The sequence below is a fragment of the Glossina fuscipes genome, unplaced genomic scaffold (genome assembly GCF_014805625.2).
Source record: "Glossina fuscipes isolate IAEA_lab_2018 unplaced genomic scaffold, Yale_Gfus_2 2, whole genome shotgun sequence".
NCBI classification, from domain to species: domain Eukaryota; kingdom Metazoa; phylum Arthropoda; class Insecta; order Diptera; family Glossinidae; genus Glossina; species Glossina fuscipes.
In genome coordinates this window covers 9,374,291-9,395,065 of record NW_023998416.1, presented here as the reverse complement: position 1 = coordinate 9,395,065, position 20,775 = coordinate 9,374,291, and the positions used below count along the sequence as shown (strand labels likewise).

The window sequence follows — 20,775 nt, the reverse complement described above, 5'->3', positions numbered from 1 at the left end:
AAAAAATAAAAAAATGCAATGCACGAATTACTTTCTGAATGAAATGCTTGCGTTATGCGTTGTGCGTGGTGTACGATGAAGTCGATCGTATGCATTGAACATTGTTGAACATGCAACTTGGGTTGCGCGTTAATCAGAGATTTTCGCAAACGTTTAGAATTTAGAATTAAACGTTTAAAATTTGTGCGGGCGACAAACAAAACACAACACACACACGGACTTGCCTATAAAAAAAAAAACAAAATCTTATGGTTTTATATGTTGTGAAAACCAAGCACAAGGAGAAAAAATATAAATAAAGTGAAAGTTAAACTAGTTTAATAAATTGCAATAGAAATATATATCATACTTGGTTTTTTCATCATAAATGAATACTATATTTTGCTTCTGACTGCTATACTGTATTTTTGCTTTATTGTAAAAGAAAATTGATGTTTTCATTACATTACTGTTGTTTACGTAAATTTTACATAAACAAACGCTAAGCGAAGCAAAATGTTATAAAAGCTAAAGTAATTAGTTATGAATTTACAGTTTACCTAATTTTTTCCAAACCCTCCTTAATTCAATTATATGACAGTATATTTAATTTTCTTTTAATTTTCCATATAACGTACGATGTAATTATGTTGAAATTTATTTACTTATTTACACAGTGTAGTATTTTTCCAAACAAACACTAAATTAGTTCTCAATTCTAATGGAATTTTTTGTGGAATTAATAATGCTCGTTGTGAAATTAATGCTCGTTTTTGTCGATTTTGCTTCAGCAACGCACACATGTGTATGGTGCACTGATTTTGCGTTATGCGTTGTGCATTGGCCTTAGTTGTGTTTGCGCTTAATACAGAAAGTCAAAATAAATGTAGATGTAATAACGGAAAGTTTTCGTATCAAGTCGTTAGGTTCCAAACACATATATAATGAATGGTATTAACAAATGAAGATACCAAACTACGTTCGACGCTTTTAAAATAACCCGTTTGCGATCAGTCATTACAATCGAAACAGGTTGTGAAGAGCTGGACTGTGTTTTTCATACAATCGGAACAATCACTTAGGGAAAAGGTATCATTTATTAGTCCCTTTAACAAATATCAAAAAAATGGATCTTAATTTCCTATTCTATTCTATTTATAAACTTTTTTTAACTTTTGTTCTCATCTAACATCCTATAGTAACATTCAAAAATATAAGTGTATTACTTTAGTTACATTTGTCCCCAAAATCCTGTGAATATTAAAGCAGTTTAGTATTGCAAATGTTAAACATTGAGTTGCTTTCAGAACTCGCACTATTTTATATAATTTGCGCTAATTGAAACACGTCCTGAAGAATTTAGCTCTTACTACGAACTGACTGTTCCATTTGTTGAATATGCTAATGAAACGTATTTTTTTTTTTTTGTGGGACTTCAATGAAATATAAGTTGGGCAACACCGCGAAAGATTACATTCGCAAAAATCCATACAACGAAGTTGTAAGTTAAATAGTGAAAAGTATCGCAAGATATCACAAGATACTTTGTTTACAATGGTGAAAGAAACGTAAATAAACAGGTGACATTTTTTATAATGATTAAAGTGATAAACGTATCGTTTCTGAGAAAATTTGGGGCGGATATTAAATTGCCGTCGTTATAAAGTGTTTTTACTTGAAGCAGCCATATCGATGTATCGATTTTTACATCACGAATGCATATATATATAAAAAAAAAGAGCATATTTTATTTCAAATTGAAAACAAAATGTGAAGGGGAAAGGAACTAATTGAAGCAAATATTAATTAAAAAGTTTCCATAATGTATTATTTATAAAAAAATTTGCTCGCAATAAACTCTCTCGAATACCTGACATTCCTTAAGTTCGGTAATTTAACTCTCTGTTATTCAACAAAGTTATTTCTTTACGTAAGAAAAGTGTGTGTGTATCTGTTTACATCCGTTGCATGCTTGCTTTTGGTTCCAGACTTTTGGATTTCTCTTTATTTAGTGTAGTAGCTACTGTTAATATTGTAAGCATACTTCAATAATCTCTCGCATAGCACAGCATTAGTAATAACATTTTCAATTCTCACATTCCTTCAAGTTTCTAATTTGGTTTTTAATATTCAAATACGAAGATTCTACAAATAATTATAATAGATATTACTTCATAAATGCACTTCGTCCTGATGATTCATGAATGTTATTCGCTGCAGACGACCGATAGTGGTCGATAGTGGAGAAGCTACAAAGCAATTTTCGTTACATGGCATTTTAAAGCGATTTATTTATCTTCATTAGTCTCATTACCTATTGCAAACATTCAAATACAAGGGGTGTGTGTAAACAAATATATAAACAAATTATAACTTGTTTGTGTATAAAATTTTAACGTCATAACATATATGTGTAGTAAGTCGAATCTTAATTTTTCTTTTTTTATTTTATAATAAACATGCCAAACATGGTTAAGTTATTCGTATATTAAGGAGACTTGCTTGATACTTACATTCCTTTAGAAAAATTTGAGTTTCATTTTACTGCTTTTTTGACATATGCCAAATTTTAAGAACTATAATATAAGCTTTTCGATGGAAACTATGCACAATATGTTATGCTGCAAGAAGCATGTTCCCGTTCTCTATCGTCAAAATCTAGTTTGCAAAAAAAAAGGAAAGATGAAAATGAAAAGTCACTTTTAATTCACGATTTTAAGATTCATCCGATTTTATAACATTTATAATGAGAAGTCAAGTACAATTTTTTTTTCGCAGATACCAAACTAATAGCTAAAGCAAACTTCCAGTGGTCTTTGAAATGGCGATTTCAAAAGTAATACGAGTTTTAGAAAAATCGCTTCCGCCCTCTCCATACAGTGTCCTGTTGGAACATCGAAATAAAAGTGAGAGTGTACTTTTCGAATCTCATGCGGTAGCTTTATTGTCTCAGCAAGAAACCGACATTATACGAAAAAATTATACTAAGTTATGTGATGCGTATGGTTGCTTAGGCGTCCTGCAATTGAATGCAGGTGAAAGCACAGTGTTGTTCCTAGTTTTAGTTAATGGCTGCATATCTGTAGGCAAAAGCTGTGACGTGGAAATATTTCGTATAACACAGACACAATTTGTGTCTTTGCAAAGCACTGTGATTAATGAAGACAAGATTTCCGAGGTACGCAAGCTGTTAAATTCTGGAACGTTTTATTTTGCCCATGTCAACCCGTCTTCAATGAGCGTAAACAAATTTGACATTACCCTCTGCGCTCAAAGGCGTTTTCAAACATCCGAAACTGACAATCGATTCTTCTGGAACAGAATGATGCATATTCATATGCTGCGGTTTGGAATCGACTGTCAGGCCTGGCTCTTAAAGGCGATGTGTGGATCAGTTGAAATTCGCACTGTTTATATCGGAGCTAAGCAAGCGCGAGCTGTTTTAATTTCTCGCTTAAGTTGCGAACGAGCGGGTACGCGATTCAATGTAAGAGGTAAGTTCTCATTGTCGATTATGAAAACAATTATTTTTTCAAGGAAATCTTCCCCTAGGCACTAACGATGATGGCCATGTTGCAAATTTCGTTGAGACGGAGCAAGCTATTTACGTTGACAACGATGTTACCAGCTTCGTCCAGGTACGTGGGTCTGTTCCTTTATTTTGGGAACAACCAGGTGTTCAAGTTGGCTCGCACAAAGTAAAACTCTCCCGTGGTTTTGAAGCGTCAGCTGCCGCATTTGATCGTCACATGTCTATGATGAAGCATCGCTATGGTTACAATGCAATAATAAACCTGTTAGGCACCTCAATGATTGGAAGTAAAGAAGGCGAGGCAATGTTAAGCAACGAATTTCAACGGCACCATGGTATGTCGGCCCACAAAGGCGATGTGGTTCACATAGTTTTTGATTATCATCAAGAGTGCCGCGGTAGCAACTTTGCTGCTCTGTCTAAGCTCAAAGAACGAATCGTGGCTTGCGGCGTTAATTACGGAATTTTTTATGCTTCTAATGGACAGATCTTGCGTCAACAGTTTGGTGCAGTTCGTACAAATTGTCTGGATTGTTTGGACCGAACAAATTGCGTGCAAACTTTCTTAGGCTTAGACATTTTGGCTGCTCAAATCGAAATTCTGGGTTTAGCAGAAAAAAAGCAAAACATATCGCGATTCGAAGAAATATTTCGCCAAATGTGGGTAAATAACGGTAATGAAGTTAGCAAAATCTATGCAGGCACTGGTGCCATACAAGGTAGTTCAAAATTAATGGATGGCGCCCGGTCAGCTGCTCGAACTATACAAAACAATTTATTAGATAACTCTAAACAGGTAAAAGCTTATAATTATTAGAATATATAATACATTATATGTATTTTTTAATCGTAGGAAGCCATTGACATTTTATTAGTAGGTTCTACTCTTAACTCTGAGCTTGCTGATAGAGCTCGCATATTATTACCATCCAATATGCTCCAAGCGCCGATCACAGTATTGCGAGAAATGTGCAAACGATATTGTGAATATGTTAAAGAGCGAATAGTTCGAATTGCGATCGGTACATATAATGTAAACGGTGGAAAGCATTTTCGCAGTGTTGCCTTTAAAGACTCACTATCGGACTGGCTACTGGACTGTCATGCATTGGCACGGTCAAAGACTCTAGTGAATGTAAATTCTACTTCAGAGGATTCTGATAATCCCGTAGACATTTACGCTATAGGATTTCAAGAAATAGTTGATCTCAATGCGTCGAATATAGTTGCAGCCAGTACCGACAATGCTAAATTATGGGCAGAGGAACTGCAAAAAACGATTTCTAGAGATATTGATTATGTATTATTAACTTACCAGCAGCTGGTGGGTGTATGTTTATATATTTATATTCGCCCCGAACACGCTCCCTTTATTCGTGATGTGGCAATCGACTGCGTTAAAACTGGACTTGGGGGTGCAACGGGAAATAAAGGGGCTTGTGCAATACGCTTCGTTTTTCATGGCACTTCAATGTGTTTTGTCTGTGCTCATTTTGCTGCTGGTCAATCGCAGGTGGGTTTCCATGTGGTTTTATTCTGATATAATATATTAATGGGTTTTTGTACGTATAAAATAGATAGCAGAGAGAAATGCCGATTATTCCGAGATTACTCGGAAGCTTGCTTTTCCAATGGGTCGCACACTTAAGTCACATGATTGGGTATTTTGGTGCGGCGACTTCAATTACCGAATCGACATGGATAAAGAATCGCTAAAGGATGCAATTAGTCAAGGGGATTTAGCCTCTGTTCTCGAAAATGACCAGTTGCGTAAAGAGCAGGAAGCAGGCAATGTCTTCAACGATTTCCTGGAGGGTGAAATATCATTCGATCCTACTTACAAATACGACTTATTTAGCGACGAATATGATACGTCAGAAAAGCAAAGAGCACCGGCTTGGACGGACCGCGTATTGTGGCGGCGGCGTAAAGCCTTAGCTGAATCCGATTTTGTATCTACGGAATGGAATCCGGGTAAATTAGTACACTATGGACGATCCGAATTAAAACAAAGTGATCATCGACCAGTAATTGCTATTATCGACGCAAATGTCGTCGAAATCGATCAAAAGCTCCGAAGAAATGTCTTCGAGCAAGTAATTAAGGACTTAGGCCCACCAGATTCAACTATTGTAGTTCATCTTCAGGGTACACCGGCATGTGACGGCAGTCTAACAATATATGATGAAAAAGTTATGTCTGGGCTCATACAAGAGCTTTCTAAAATGGGTGAAGTAACACTTGTGCGTTACGTTGAAGACACCATGTGGGTGACATTTCGTGATGGAGAGTCTGCCTTAAATGCGGTTTCAATGAAGTGTACGAACGTATGCGGTCTAGACTTAAAATTTCAATTAAAATCACCTAATTGGCACGAATACGTTAACAAGGAGATCGAATTATGCACAACAAACACAATCGCGTTATGTGCTAACCCTCAAGAACATGCCGCATTACTAAATTTGACACCGGAAATACCGCAGCGCCCAAAACAGCCACGCGCACCTGCACGTCCGCCTCTGCCAATGTCACCAAAGAACTCGCCGCGACATTTGCCTAACGCTGGCGTGATAAGCATTTTACCAGATTCATTCCAGCCTAAACCAAAAAGATCACCTATACCATCGCAGATGCAACAGCAAGTTCAGCCGTCGACCGAATTACCTTTGAAAATCCAAGATACGCCTGATCAAGTTTTCATTCCAAACTCATCGTCAAACAAAGATTCAAATTCGATTTCAGTGGGATCATCTTTACCATCATCACCTTCCCATCAAAACCAAAGCAAGAATGGAATTCCAGCATCGACCCCGTTAAAACATTTCAAAAAATCTTCCGTTGATAGTGAAAACGACACTTTATATAACCAAGGCAACATTTACGAAGAAATTAAATACGATGATCCCGTCCCACAACATCCTCCTCCAATTTTTCCTCCCCCAATTGATTTGAATGCTGTTGAAAACCCAGCTTCTCGCATACATGACTTACCAACTAACATTCCCGCAGGCCCGCCCCCTCCTTTACCAGCGCGACGTCCACCGCCGCCAATCCCGGACAGAAGCGGTAATGTAACACTTTTGCCAAGTAGACCAAATAACAATTAAAGCAAGCATTCCTATGAATATAAAGCTGTTTATTAAGTATTTTTGAGAAAATCCGTGGCGTTAGGCCAAACGTTAATATTGATATCGCCCTAAAATTTAGTTTCATGTTATGTTGAGAGTGTAAAAAACCGAAATTTAGTTAAGTTATTCAATCTATAATATAAAATATCTAACAAAAGCAACATTAATTCGAAAAATGAATCGACATTTCTGGCGGACAGATAAACATAAGCATGGGTTGCAATAGGATTTCCTTCGATTTCTCCTTAAACTATTCGCGTTTCATTTGAGCTGAACAGCTGGTTATTACCGAATAAAGAAAATGAGTTTCAATATTCGACGGGTCGACGACTATAATAAAATAGTAAGTATAATTTTGAAGTGCTATGATAACAGAAATGATAGAACGGGGGTGTTTAGTGACTAGAAGTAAGTGACTAAGGTAAGTTCATGTCGTTATCTATAGAGGTCTAGAGGTTGATCGGACTTATCATAGACTTAAATTAAGACGTAGCGTGCATGCATACATTTTTAGTAAAAAAGATATGATTTATTTATTCAATAAATCTTAACATGTATAATTAAAAGCGTCTTCGTGTCGTGAAACCTACTCTTCGCTGATCGCTGTTGCTTTTAACAGAAATCATCTCCATTCAGAACAAAAAATATTAAATTTGCAATAAAATTAGGGAACGTAGCAAGCGCTCACTAATGAAATGGCTGCCCTTGGCATTCTTAGTACGACACTAAGCTATTCAATTGCGTAGCTTGAAAAACGAATTGCAATCTGCTTTGCCAGATTGTCAATTTGCTGCGATGGACGAAAAAATAATTTTTTTGCTGGATTTATACAACTGCATCGTATTTAACACAGATTACCCGCGTCGATTTTTAGCCCTAGGCCTCGGCGTCACCCCCTTTGTTGTTTCTCTCTCGCAGACATAGTAGAAAATTATGAAAACTATTACGGTCGTTTATGCAAGAACGTAATCGTAAAACACTATCGATCTACATTTAATGTTAAACATGTTGAAATCATGGACGATTTGCCCAAATCCCGTCAATTTCAAAAACTAAATTAGGAGAGTTCTTCTGCTTTATAAATAGAATTTTAACGAAATAAGAATCTGTGCAGACATCATTAGCCATGTCGAAAAAGGCTCTATACATAAGGAAACAAAGAATATAGCACCAAAACAACGTCCTGAAAATTTGGTAAATATATCTCGAACTCGCTTAGGTCATAAGGTACAAAAGTATGAATGCAAAAATTAAAAAAGATCCACATATACACATATATATAAAATTTTTTTTTTTGGTACATAAAATAGGAACGAATCAGATCTATAAATGATAAGATCTATATATCCAGTAAAGTTATGACTTTTTAATACAAAATCTTAAGAGCTGTCTTTCTTGTCTTGCATGATGTCATTTCGAATTAGACGGAAGGCATCTTTGGGAGAATTTTTGACTGAGACAATTTCTCCATCAACTGGAGCCATTTTATATATATATAATATGTATGTACGTATATATGTTTATATATGTATAAATATCTACGACCATACGTATATATGGATATTTAAATGTACACTTAAATGTATATATATGTGTAAAATTTTGTACCTGCCTATGAGGCAGTAGATCAAGAAACAATTACTCGTAGCTTTGTCGGTCAATTAGATTCTGAAATGCGAGAGAGAGAAAATATCTTTTAGGAGAGAAAAAAATTTTCATGAATGGACTGCATAATACCATTAGAGCACACTTTCACACTCGGTAAACTTCTGCCTTACAAGACTTTCCTCTGAATTGAAAAAGTCAAACCTCAAATCAAAGATGCGATAAATATATCCAAAAAGAAGGAGCATAAAAAAATATTTAAAACTGGATGTTACATGAAGTGATTGCGTTTTGTGGTACTAAGTTCGTCTATGACCTCATATTTGAGAGAATTTAAGGGAAAATACGAAAAAGTGGAATCTTAACCATTAATCCTAACATTTCGTACTACAGCTTTCACTAGAATTTTATTTAGAACTTCGCATCTTCAAACGTCATTTTTTTTTTTAAATGTATGTTTTCATTGAAAAATGTAATTAGGACCTTAATAGCATCTATCTAAAAATGGTAGATCGGTTTGGAATTGCACTCGTGTCAGAACATCAATTGGCGTTGATGATATGGAATATTTCTGAATGGCAGTTATCTGCAATGAAAATGAGTGACACTATGGTAGTAGAAAATTTAGGCTTGTTCATAATGATACCTTCCACCATTTGTTTAGATTCTCCAATTGCGTTGAAGTATTTTTCTGGAAGAGATCCCCTGCCTCATTATGCGTCATTTTTGGTATTTCTCTTAATAGTAGAATAAATAAATTTTGTTGACTTTTCCGAACAATGTCTCGGCCAGAGCTTGTCTTGAAGGAAGCTCCAGTACAGCACAGAACTAACAACGATACTGCCGTACTTAAATTTTTCGAAGCTTCAGCTATAAAAAAGATCGAATTTTATATAAAAATTAATTTATTCTTTTTTTCAATATTATCTACACAATTATTCACTGTTGTTACCGCTAGTCTAAGAACTGGAACTGGTAACGTTCGCCTCAACATCTCATTCGTCTGAAAATGATTTATTTGAGATTAGTTGCTATTCGATCTTTTCCAAATATTCCTGTAAACCATCCTGAAAGAAATTAATGGTAGTTTGTCACTATTATGTCGTGGCTAGAAAACTTCCCGCTTCCCGTTGGCAACGACATCACAAGCCTTCTTTACGCTTACGTTGTAATTCATTTGATGATTGCATCTTGTGGTATAACAGTTTTCCGCACCACCATTAAGGTACCGTGATGCCGCTTAATCGCCGCCATTGTTTAACTTACTTTATAATAATATTTGTAAAACTCTATGTATATAATAATAATAGTAATAATATAATATTGACATAGTAGTAATAACTAAAATCCTATGCAATTTCTACGTTTTCTCTGAAAGTTTGTTCATATATTTGATGAGCTACGAGTAAGGAATTTTGTGATTACTTTCTCTACACATAAGCTTTGTGACCATCGGCTTTCTGGAAATATACATTAGTCATTTTTTAATTTACCTGAGGTATCTACTCACATCCTCGCTTAGGTCACTGCATTATTTGATAAATAAAGAATAATAACTTAATACTAATAGATACTTCAAGTTATCACGCCATTGTTTAACTTGTCTAATTTAAAACTATAATAATATTATTAATTATAATATATATATAATATAAAAATAATGATAACTAATATTAACAATTAATAATTACATGTTATACATATATATATATATATATATATAATTAAATAAATTGAAAATTCAAAAGACATTTTTCATTTAAATTCCTTCAATATTTCTCTGTGCAAAAATTCTCAAAATTTTGGTCGAATGGTCTGAAGTCTTTTTCGACCTCATCTTCAAGTTGATAGCCTACATTATTATTTAGAAAGTAGCAGTCATCAACCTTATTCCCGCCTTCGATGCATTCTTAGTGACGATGCTCTGAATTCCATAGAAAAGTTTTACCCTCTATGTTGATATTCTTGCCTTTAGTATTGCTTCCATCATTTCCGAGAACTTTCTAGTCATTTCGCTTGTTTTTGTCGCTAGCGCCAAATATTTAAAATTACCATCTAAGTAATTGGAGCGCTTTTCCAGACTTTTGTCGTGTCCAATTATCAGATTCTATTTTGCTGCGGTGTACAACATTGGCAAAATTTTGACATCCGCAACGCGAGTTCTCGTTGTTTTGAGTGAGATGGGTCTGCAATTAACCAGCTCGTCAAGATTCTTCCCGACCTTTGGAATTGGAATGTCAATTTTTAGATGACGCCATTCATTTGGAGTAATGTTTTCAGTCCAATGTTTAGTTGTGGCATTCACCAAAGGAGAGAGATTTGAATCTGTCTGAACTTTGATTATATCATATTTAATCCCGTCACATTCGGCACCAGGAGATATCTTTTTTCCGTTCAGAATCGCCGTAAGTTAATATGGATAATATTTTCTTTAAAACCAATTCTGAAACTGGTTGCCGGAATATATTTCTTACTGTCGTTATGATCACCGATTTAAATAAAATAGTAACACTAATTGGAATCTTACGAATATTTTCCAAATTCTTCGTTGAAGCTACGAGCCTCTAAATTTCATGCACTAAAATCGTTGACCTTCAGAAAATTATTTGCATCTTGTGGGCTGTTGAAAAGGAGTTTGGCCTTACCATTGCCTTTGTTTTTTCGCTATTTTAAATAATTTAAATTAAAACTTTTGATGCACTCAAAGATCCGACGTCAGACATGCCTTTTCACTATCAATATTTTCACAAACCTCAACGAAAACGTAACAATCATTAGAAGAGTGCTCCCACTTTAATGGTTTGTCCCCTCAACTGCATTGTTAATAGAGCCATTAGAACTGATGTAAACTAGAGATTCAATGTTTGAAATGGAAGCTACGTTTAGAAAGTGTGTGTGGAGGGAGGAGGGGGCTAAATCTCCTACGGGAACCTCTTAGAAAGTCTTGAAAGTCAAGACGAAGAGAGCAAGGAAGGCTGCGGCACGAAGAGGAGGCTAAGTTGAGGCATCCGCCACCGTCTCTAAGCTCTGATGAAAGGTGGCATGACATTCAAGGGCGCGTAATGGCGTCTCGAGCAGCCTCTGAAATGGTAAACCCCCAGATCGATGCCAAGTGTGATAGACTAGGCGACTTCTCAACCGATAGCCCCGGCAATCTACCTAAACGCTCAGCATCTGGAACTGAAAGGACCCTAGTGGACCCTAGTGTGGCCCAACAACTGTCCCTTCATATAAGGAAGCGGCCGAACTGGCCAGCTGGGTTTTCTCCAAGGGAAATCGCTCACTGGTGATAGCCCCCGTTCACCTACCGGGCGAGGAAGAGATACCCCACAGCCGGGGCACGCACTTAGTTTATGGCAAGCTAAGCTGATAATTTGAGAAGCAGGTACCTTCTTGAATACTTTTTAGAAAACAAGGGAGGAGGTTAGACCTTAGTCTCAGCACCACATACCTAAGTTTCGATATCTCAGGATGGCATGCAAGGTCTCATTGATATTGATATAAGGCCTCAGTGCCCTCGGCATCCTTATGTGCCGTTGCGTAGGCGTGTGCAAACTTTGCGTAAGCGGCTTTAATGAGAGGTTGCGAAATTTTTAGTTCAATTTACATTTCTTTATTAATTCGTCCAGCAAATCGACTTCGTTACATTTCACGAACTTCCCCTCTCTGTCCATTTCGCATCGACGCTTGGCCGAGAAACGTTTAAAGCAATCTTCCATGGTTGCAATCATCTCTTCGGACTTCTCTTTGGGTATATCACAGATGCACATATCCGCTGCGATTTCGTCTACCGCCTGTAAGGCAGTCTCAATTATGCTCTTGGCCGTTTTTGCCTTTTCACGTGTAACCATAACTGCGTGCAAATAATCAATAATAAATTGATATATAATGTTTAAGTTTTAAGTGCACCATCGGTTGTCTGATATGTAAACAATACAGAAGTATGAGATTGTAATATTTATTTTATTTATAAATACATATGTACATACATAAAAGACTAATGGTTTTAATATAAAAGATGCGAACACTTTTACAAGTCTCTGATCTCTATACGTTTATTATAAACTAACTAAGCCTAGATCATATTTAATCAAGTATACATCTATATAGTTCCGAATTTAAAATATATTATTTTTAATTCGTCTTTGTTCTACTTCTTTAAAGAAACGGGGAAAAGGGCACATCCAGGTATTATTCAACGGCAAATCCACATGTTTCCTCTACGGCTTGGGTAAGTTTATCGTAAAGTAGTTGGTAATTCTCATAAGGCGGCAAGTCGATTCTATTGAAGCATGTGTGGGCTTTTGGCAGATTTTGAGTGGGAACGTCTTCGGTTAAATGAATTGTGAAAAGTCTAGGTCCTACGGCTCCTGTGGAACCTTGCAAAGCCCGAAATCCTTGCAGTGGTACACGCGACGAACCCGTAACAAATTGTAAGAGACGTGCTCGCATTTCCGAAGAGTATGCCTCAACAACCTAACACAATTGTCGCTTGCTGTATTGATATATTTTTAAACTGTAAAAAAACTTACTTGCCAAAACCATGCTACTTGAGGCGTATCAGACGTGCAATGCTTCAGTCTAGTATTGTTGCGCCAGTCATTTACATCTATGCTTGAAATTCCGCCAATCACCAACTCCAACTCGCGTTCATCGAATGGTCGCAATAAATGGTTGGGTATCAATTCACTGAATCCTATCACAGGATTAAGGTCAATAAAAATTTTTGGAATTATAATGTACGTAATCAGACATACCTTTGTGCAAAGCTAGAAACTGCTGCTCTATACCTCTCATAAATCGATAATTAACATAAAGTTTCACATATTCTCGTTTGTTCTCTTCAGTAACATTTATCGACGCTCCGGAAGGCTTTAGCTCATGTACTACGAGTGCGCCAAAGCTATTGTTCTCCACGCTGAATGTTGATTCAATAACATTATTAATATTGTTCTCCCTGCAAAAGATTTTTAAATGAATAAATGAAAAGAAAAGAAAATAAATAATTTTCAATCCCAATTACACGGCAGTTCTTTTTTTTTTTTTTTTTTTTTTTTTGTGAAATTCAAACAATAGCTAATAACTTATAATGCGAGCAATACTAATATCAGTTAATATATTAGTTGGATATCAACGAAGAAGGGTGGTTCAGCGTTTAACGCAAATTCAATGCAGAATTTCACTTCTTATCAAGGCCAAGTTTGTATGGCATTTATGTGGTTCACTTCATTTTTCTTTTAAAGCAACATATAATTGTACTAATAAACGTACACCAGGAAAGAGAGTGGTGGCGCACAAAGGATAATGTCAAATATACTGAATGTCCCTCCCGGCGGTTGCTTATAATAAACTATAATTGCTTGCCCATTGCATAGTCATTGTGAATTGGAGTTGCTTATGTATATAATAAAATTTTGAAACAGATCTACTTAAATATTTGCATATAATGAATGATTTGTTTCAACTTACAGAATCCATGTTAAGCTTCTGTGCAAATCCGGATCAACTCCTTCAATATCATTTAAAGTGATTGGTTTATTGAGCAACTGCTTATAAAAAGGTGTCGTGAATCCACCGTCTAAGCAGTGACCATGAAATACAGCAATTCCGAGAATGCGACCAACAAAATGAAAGTACGAAAGATGATCGGGGTTAACACTAGAATCGGGATTGATTTGCAGTGTATAGTGGTCATCACGGCTATATTGGAATAAACCATACTGTGGGTTCAGCATTTCACGGGACAGCAAATGCAACCATTCACGCGCAACTCCCCCATAGTCCAAACCTTCTTCTCCTTTAAACTTAACCATCAATCGTTTACGCATATCTTTTGGGCGCATCTTCATTATTAGCCTATAGCTTTCCTCAAAAACTTCGTTACGAGATACTTCTAAACGGCAATGTCCGGATTGTGGCTGCAGGGCTTGTAATTCTGTACGTAATGCTCGCAGCTTTCCAACAAGATCCCGCCGATATTTAGGTAATAAATCAGTACCGTCTAGAAGTCCTTGTGGTAAATCAGCAAGTTGCGCATTTCGTCCTTCTGCATTAGAAGACGAAGGAGAACGATGATAAGAACTTACCGAAGTTGACGAAGAATGAGTAACCGTTGCAGGTAAATGTTGAATAATGCTACTATTACCAGACGCATTATGACTTGGAGACGATGCTGTAGAAACGACGTTATTGTTACTATTTGTAACTGAGACAACGCCTCGTCGTATCATGTGAAGAATATTGCCATTTAATCTAGGATCCGTAAATTGCGTCGTTCTATTGTTATGATCAACAAAATAAACACGCCCCGAGGCAGTTTTACGCTGTTCCCACCCGCTCGGAAGAGGTCCAATCGAATCTAAGGTTAAATTTTCCGAATGAAAGTCGCGGGGAATTCTTGGATCGTGCCATGTTGAAATATTTGTGGGTATATGATAAAAATAAACTTGACCTTGCTGGGTAATACGCATCTCGTATCCTGGAGGCAAATCCATAAAAGGACGTGTCGCTTGTCCAGAAGAGCAAGCAGTTGCAGTATGTCTAGATGTGGTGTTACTTGCTCGGGTGCTCCTCGGTAATCGTCTTCTTGAGGAATCTTCAGTGGTACGGGAAGATCGCCTTTGTGAACGTTGATTCACATTTTCTGTTGCCCCAATTGCAGGTGTGAGCGAAAAAGGAGACGAAGAAGACGTATTAGCTTCCGGTAATGATGATTCCGTTCCTCGGTCTCGCCCATCTGATTGATTTGTGCTTGGTAACTCATTTGAGCTGGATACAGTAGACTGACTAAGCGAACTCTTTTGCGCTGTTCCATTAGGGCTCTGACGAACAACGTTATTGGGACTCGTTCCTCTACCACTGTCTGATATATTTGCATGTTCGCATTCGCTCCAACAACTACCTGTTGTGCTTGTACAGAGCTTTGATTGTACTTGTGTCCCATGGATATTGTCCACTTGTGCATTATTAGCTGGGGATTCTTGTCCATTTTGAATTGTAATATGTTGAGGAGACTTTGGAAGGTTAGCTAACACCTTTGACGCATTTATTGGCTCACTTTGATTGTGCTGTCCATTGGCAAGAGTAGTTGTTGCGGACAGGTGCTTTGGTATTTTGGGAAGATACTCGGCCGATTGCTGGGACGTGCTAGTAGTCGGCAATGGCGCCAACGATGCAATCTCGTTTGACGATCGCTGAACGATTGGCAGCTTTTCAAGTGTATTTATATTCCCATTGATAATTGGTGCAGCTGTTGTAGAAGAATTTTTAGCAGGCTGTGAGCCACTCGCAGAGCTTTGTGCAGCCGAATTATGTTTCTTGTTCGCCGATACTAATACATGTGGAGGATCAACGCCTTCAATTCGCATAGGACTACAGTTCTCCTTACCAAGGCTAAGATTAGTATTAGTAAGAAGAATTTCTGTAGAATGACGACGCTCATCAAGTTCCCGGCCATTTCGACTGCTATTGCCATTTAACAGATTCGTGCACGTCGTCGACCGTATCGGACCAGCCGGATATATCGAATTATTTTGTGGTGAATGCGTAAATTGATAAGTGGTGTTTGGTCGATCCCATTGTGTTGTTTTAGTAGTATGATTTACGTAGTAGAGTCTTCCATTAGTAGTTCGCCGTTCCTCCCATCCGTCCGGGAGATTTCCCTCAGATGAATCATCTTCAGAAGGTCCCCGAACGTCACCTGCTGGACCAACAATAGCCAATGGGTTCCCACTACAAGAACCGTCTTTTGAAAGCAGCGCTATTATAATTTGTCCCCGTACCAGTTCATCGTCATCAGAAGATATTTTACCTAAGTCTAAACGTTGATCTAAAATAAATAACGATAGCATTTATTAAAAAATAATAAATAATATTGTGTGTATATGTGCATTTAGCTTACAACCAGCTCCTTTTAAACGTTGGATCATCTCTGGAGAAATTCGAAGGCATCCTAGAAAACCACTGCCCTTATGAATTTTTCGTTGGTTCCAAACAGTTATCGTTATCACATCTGTTCTCCCCAAAAACAAGTCATAATGAGCATTCCATTTCGGATCAAGAGTAGATTTACAAACGTCAGTTGAAAAAACCTGCGCCGAACCTGAACCTTCAACTTGGATTTTGGCAAAAGGATCAGGAAGACCTACGAAAGAGACATTTCCAATCAGAAAAGTATTTTTTTATAATAAAAAGTTGATATTACGAATATTCATTATATTTCATTTTATCAATTTGAAGTAACGAGAATTATAAAATGAGAGGTGTGGTAACTGTGCTTGATACTCCTCATTCGCTTTACATAAGCGACTGCTTCATATGCAATCGTTGCAGGAAACATTCCTTCCTTTGAATCCATTGCTGGGCCTGGACCAACTGTTTGGATTCCTTAATCACGTCATTGTCGAGCATTTGCTTCTAAATTGTCATCGGTTAAGCTACCAGGAAGAGTAAGACTCATTGCAAGCTATCCGACCAGCCAAACAAATGCGTCCACGGCATTATTATGGTATGCAATGAGTTCGTTTATTATTAGGGTCAGTATTTACGTCATGTTGTAAAACTAGATGCGGAAGAAACTTAATTTTAGCGCGCTTTATTAAAATGAACTTTTAACCGAGCTTAGTGCGACCAGCTCCGAATTGCACGCAAACGAAGTAAATCAAAATGCATAGTCTCTACGCTACTTAGTCGATTGAAATTTAAAAAATTAAAGAAGGCGTTGAACGCTTTAGGTCACCTTAGTTCTCACCAATAGAAAAGATATTATATTCTATTTGCAACAAAATTTTTCGGTTGAAGCCAGAAAAAACTCGATACATTATGACAGCAGCAATATTATGAATACGTAAGGAATAATTATATATAGCCCCAGGTGAACATATAGCTTACGCTCCATTTACTCATATATGTTCAAAAATTTTTTTTAAATACTTTTAATTATGTATGATATAAAATACATTTTAAAAGCATTCATTTACAAGTAAATTCTTCCTTTGTTTTACAAGACATTTAAATCTTTATGTTTATTCTCAAGACGAATGAAGCTTCTGTAAGCTATGTATATTCAAAAAAATATGTCTACATACTGCATGAGAACGATTTTTAAGGGATTTTGTTGAAAAATTCAAAGAAATTGTGAAAAAAAAACATTTTACTCAAGCTGTCACATCTCATCAATAGCTATTACTTTTTCTACTTTCTAGCAGACTACGATTTTTACTGTAGAAAAAAATGTCTTCAATAAGAGGACCTATTTTTCGGTATAGTCATGCCGATTGTCACTGATGGTTTAAGACATGTGTTAATTAGAGGCAGCAGTGCCTGGCGAATTCAGCCGTGATTTTTTAACACGAATTTAAGCATTGTCGAGGCAAAAATTCGACCTACTATACCTTTTCACGTTGCTTTTCTCTTTGTATTGCACATATTTAAAAAATTATTTTTGACATACATTAAAAAATGGGCACAATGGAGTCATTTTCGTGAAGCGGTCTGAAAAAACGTTTGCTGAGAAAGCCACATACTAAAATATGCTCTTTTTGTGACAACAAATTCATTGTTTTTTCCGTTGATCCACAATCCCAGTTACTTAAATATAACCACGTTATTCCACGTTACAATATTGTTTCTAGTTCTTTTAAGGGAAGATTCTTTTTTAAAAGGTGCCTCCTTGTGTAACGAAATAACAGAGAATACTGAAAGAAAATTTGTAATGGAGCAGTCGAATTGTTTTTCATTTTCTTGCGAGGATCAATGCTTGGACAGACTTTCAAATTACTTATGTTTTACTGCTATGCATAGTTATTGCTTATGTTTTACTACAACGATTGAGAAAGTCGAGAAAATATTTGAAAATTAATGTCACCCGAAGCTTTTGAAACACGTGCTTTCAATTTAGAAATAGGAAAGGCTTATAATATGGAGAAAAACATAGTTTCATATATTAAAATATATTTTCGTTGATCTGTGTATGTCAACGTATTAACTCCTTCATTTTCATCATAGTAATTTCCATTTTTATACCCACCACTGTAAAATGGGGGTATACTCATTTTGTTTTTTTCCAAAATATATATAACACCTGCAAGGAAGCTTCAGAGACCCTACATATTATTGATCAGCATGAAATTCTGGATTGATTTAGCCATGTCTGTTCGTCTGGGTGTCGGTGTGGATTGTGTTGTTGGCAATCTCCTGGTCGCATAAGTGAAGATAGGGACTTCAAATTTGGTGCAAGATTGGAAGTTTCTGCACGCAGGTTGATATTGGAAATGGTCCAAACCGGTCCATTGGGATCTAAAGTGCGCTATGGAGCGTAAACTGCAAGAAACTGTTTTTTTTAACAAAATTTTTGGATTTTTATTCGTTACTCGAAAATGATTAAAGTTAGAACCCTGAAATTTTCCAAATTTTCTTTACGAAACAGTCTACTCTTTAGTGGTTTATGTACATTCACAAAATACTAATATACTTCAACCACAAATGCTGCGGACTAGATATATCTTTTTAAAAAAACAATTTATTTTAGTCAAGAATTAAAAATACATAAATGACTTACGAAACAAATCCTTCCGTATTAAAGATCTAGCACACAATACTGTAAATATTCAAAAATTATTTTATATGTATTTTTTGAATACTTCGAAATCTTTAAGTTGAATCTCACTTGTAATTCGGATTTTGTGCGCTCCATTACGACGATTATATTCCAGTTTATTCATTCTTTTTATCAACAATGTCCACAAACAAGGCTGAAATGAAAAAATAGAGATTGCATAAGTGAAATACATATTTCTCCAGAAAATCAAGAAGATCTTAAAAGTCGTAATTACTCTTTTGTAAGTATGTTAAACTAAACTATAATTTTAAATTAAAACGGATAAGAAAATTGTATTCGTGTTTAGGCAAATCTATGATAAGTGTCCGCTCAAGGAAATGCATTAAGGCTGCAATATACTTTATTAAATGTAGACGTTAAAGTAATTAATTTAATTTTATTATTTTTAATGTAAATTTAAAAAAATTAAAAATAATTTGTTAATATATTATTCTGCAAGTCATTGCTGTTTAATAATTTTAATGCCCATTCTTTTTCTTTTACTTTGTTTTAAATTTTATTTGTTTTTAATTTTTCTTTCGCTTTTTTTATGTTAGCAGGTAGGGTTTTTCCAAACATTGTAAAAATCTATTTAAAAATGTGCAATTATATTGAGGCGAACTCGCGACGCTCGTCATCTCAAATAGTTCCAATGTTTGAGCAGCTTTGTATGTGTATACAAGATTATTAGATGAATAATGTTGCTATATATTGACCGTTGCTAATTTTTTTGCAAATTACAAGTTGTTTGCTATTGTGAATAGGTTAAACCTCTTAAACTAACCTAAACTGTGTAAAGTTTCCCTTTTTGTATATTTGAGGCTTTGCGGGATTGGAAGACACAATCGAATTAATTTGATACATTCATCTTCTTAAGCGTTGGCCTGTCGGATACAACGGAAGAGCAAAATTAACAATGAGCATTATACTAGTTTCTTAACGCTATTAACGTTAACACGACGAGAAAATTTAATATACATTATTAATTAATATTTTTTAAACCATGTGTTCGTATTTGACAACTGTTCAAATTTTTATTTATTTATTCACTGCATTTTGTTTATTTCATTTCACAAGACGGGCAGGAGAATTGCTTGTAATAAAAAAAGAGTGATCAATTAAAGCATCTTTTTTCTATATATTTCTACATACACATATATGTACATGGATATTTTTCCATAAAATTAAATATGCTCAGGTATTTAATTGACATTTGACTATTAAATTATTGTCGAGAAACATAATTCAATATATACAATATATAAAAAATTATTTTTGCCTGTTTCACTATTATTGTCTGTTTCAAAACTACGCCCATTTGAAATTAGACTTGACTGACATTTAAAAAGTAGATATTTGGAGGGGAGGTGAATCTTTACCTTTACCTTTAGTACTTCTCAGTTTCAAGGCATTATTCTATCATTCACTTTTGATATGTATAGTTTTAAAGATTCCAAATTGAAATGAATTCTTCAAGGAATCAATATATATCCCAATGAAGTGACGCCCTTCGGAGTTATTGTATGATTGCAATTATAGCGTTTTAATATTTCGAAATTAATTATATTAATGTTACACAAATTCCTTCCAAAACCTCGACTTTGTAACAATGTGAACACATCACACATCACCCGTATATACAACACAGCACTCTCTTGTTATCTACTGAGTAAGTCTTCGCTTAATGTGTAAAATATTTGTGTTCCTCAGCTTCATCAAAAAATAAAACTCCGTTTTGAAACACATATTTTAAGAATAATTTCGCATAAACTTTTACATATTTTAGCTCATACAATTCTACTAAGGTTTAAAAAAGTAATAAAAAAAATATTTCAAGTGCTACCGACACGAAACATCCGCCATATTGAAAAGTATTTACCATAACAAAACATTGGTGCCACCGTATTTATGGATTTAAAAGTGGTAACTACCCC

At 35.6% G+C, this 20,775-nt stretch overlaps 2 protein-coding genes across 6 annotated transcripts; one reads left to right on the top strand and one right to left on the bottom strand.

Annotated features, from left to right (window-relative positions):
- The first annotated feature begins 1,579 nt into the window (after positions 1–1,579).
- Positions 1,580–6,802, top strand: LOC119633334 (synaptojanin-1). 4 transcript variants are annotated; one of them, XM_038026835.1, is made up of 5 exons: positions 1,580–1,868; positions 2,758–3,473; positions 3,532–4,307; positions 4,365–5,024; positions 5,089–6,802. In XM_038026835.1, the coding sequence occupies exons 2-5, from the start codon at positions 2,801–2,803 to the stop codon at positions 6,616–6,618; spliced, it is 3,639 nt and encodes a 1,212-aa protein (XP_037882763.1). In that variant the 5' UTR covers positions 1,580–1,868; positions 2,758–2,800; the 3' UTR covers positions 6,619–6,802. The 4 variants fall into 4 exon arrangements, with proteins under 4 accessions (XP_037882763.1, XP_037882765.1, XP_037882764.1 ...); XM_038026837.1 differs by having other exon boundaries at positions 2,739–3,473; XM_038026836.1 differs by having other exon boundaries at positions 1,580–1,909.
- A 5,541-nt stretch (positions 6,803–12,343) lies between these two features.
- On the bottom strand, positions 12,344–20,702 carry LOC119633491 (E3 ubiquitin-protein ligase Smurf1). Of its 2 annotated transcripts, none has more exons than XM_038027073.1 (8): positions 20,221–20,702; positions 18,911–18,995; positions 18,803–18,841; positions 16,145–16,387; positions 13,714–16,072; positions 13,002–13,201; positions 12,777–12,940; positions 12,344–12,720 (listed from the first exon to the last, which is right to left on the bottom strand). In XM_038027073.1, exons 2-8 carry the CDS (start codon positions 18,963–18,965, stop codon positions 12,436–12,438), a joined length of 3,345 nt encoding a protein of 1,114 aa, XP_037883001.1. In that variant the 5' UTR covers positions 18,966–18,995; positions 20,221–20,702; the 3' UTR covers positions 12,344–12,435. The 2 variants fall into 2 exon arrangements, with proteins under 2 accessions (XP_037883001.1, XP_037883000.1); XM_038027072.1 differs by having other exon boundaries at positions 20,227–20,701.
- Positions 20,703–20,775: the final 73 nt, after the last annotated feature.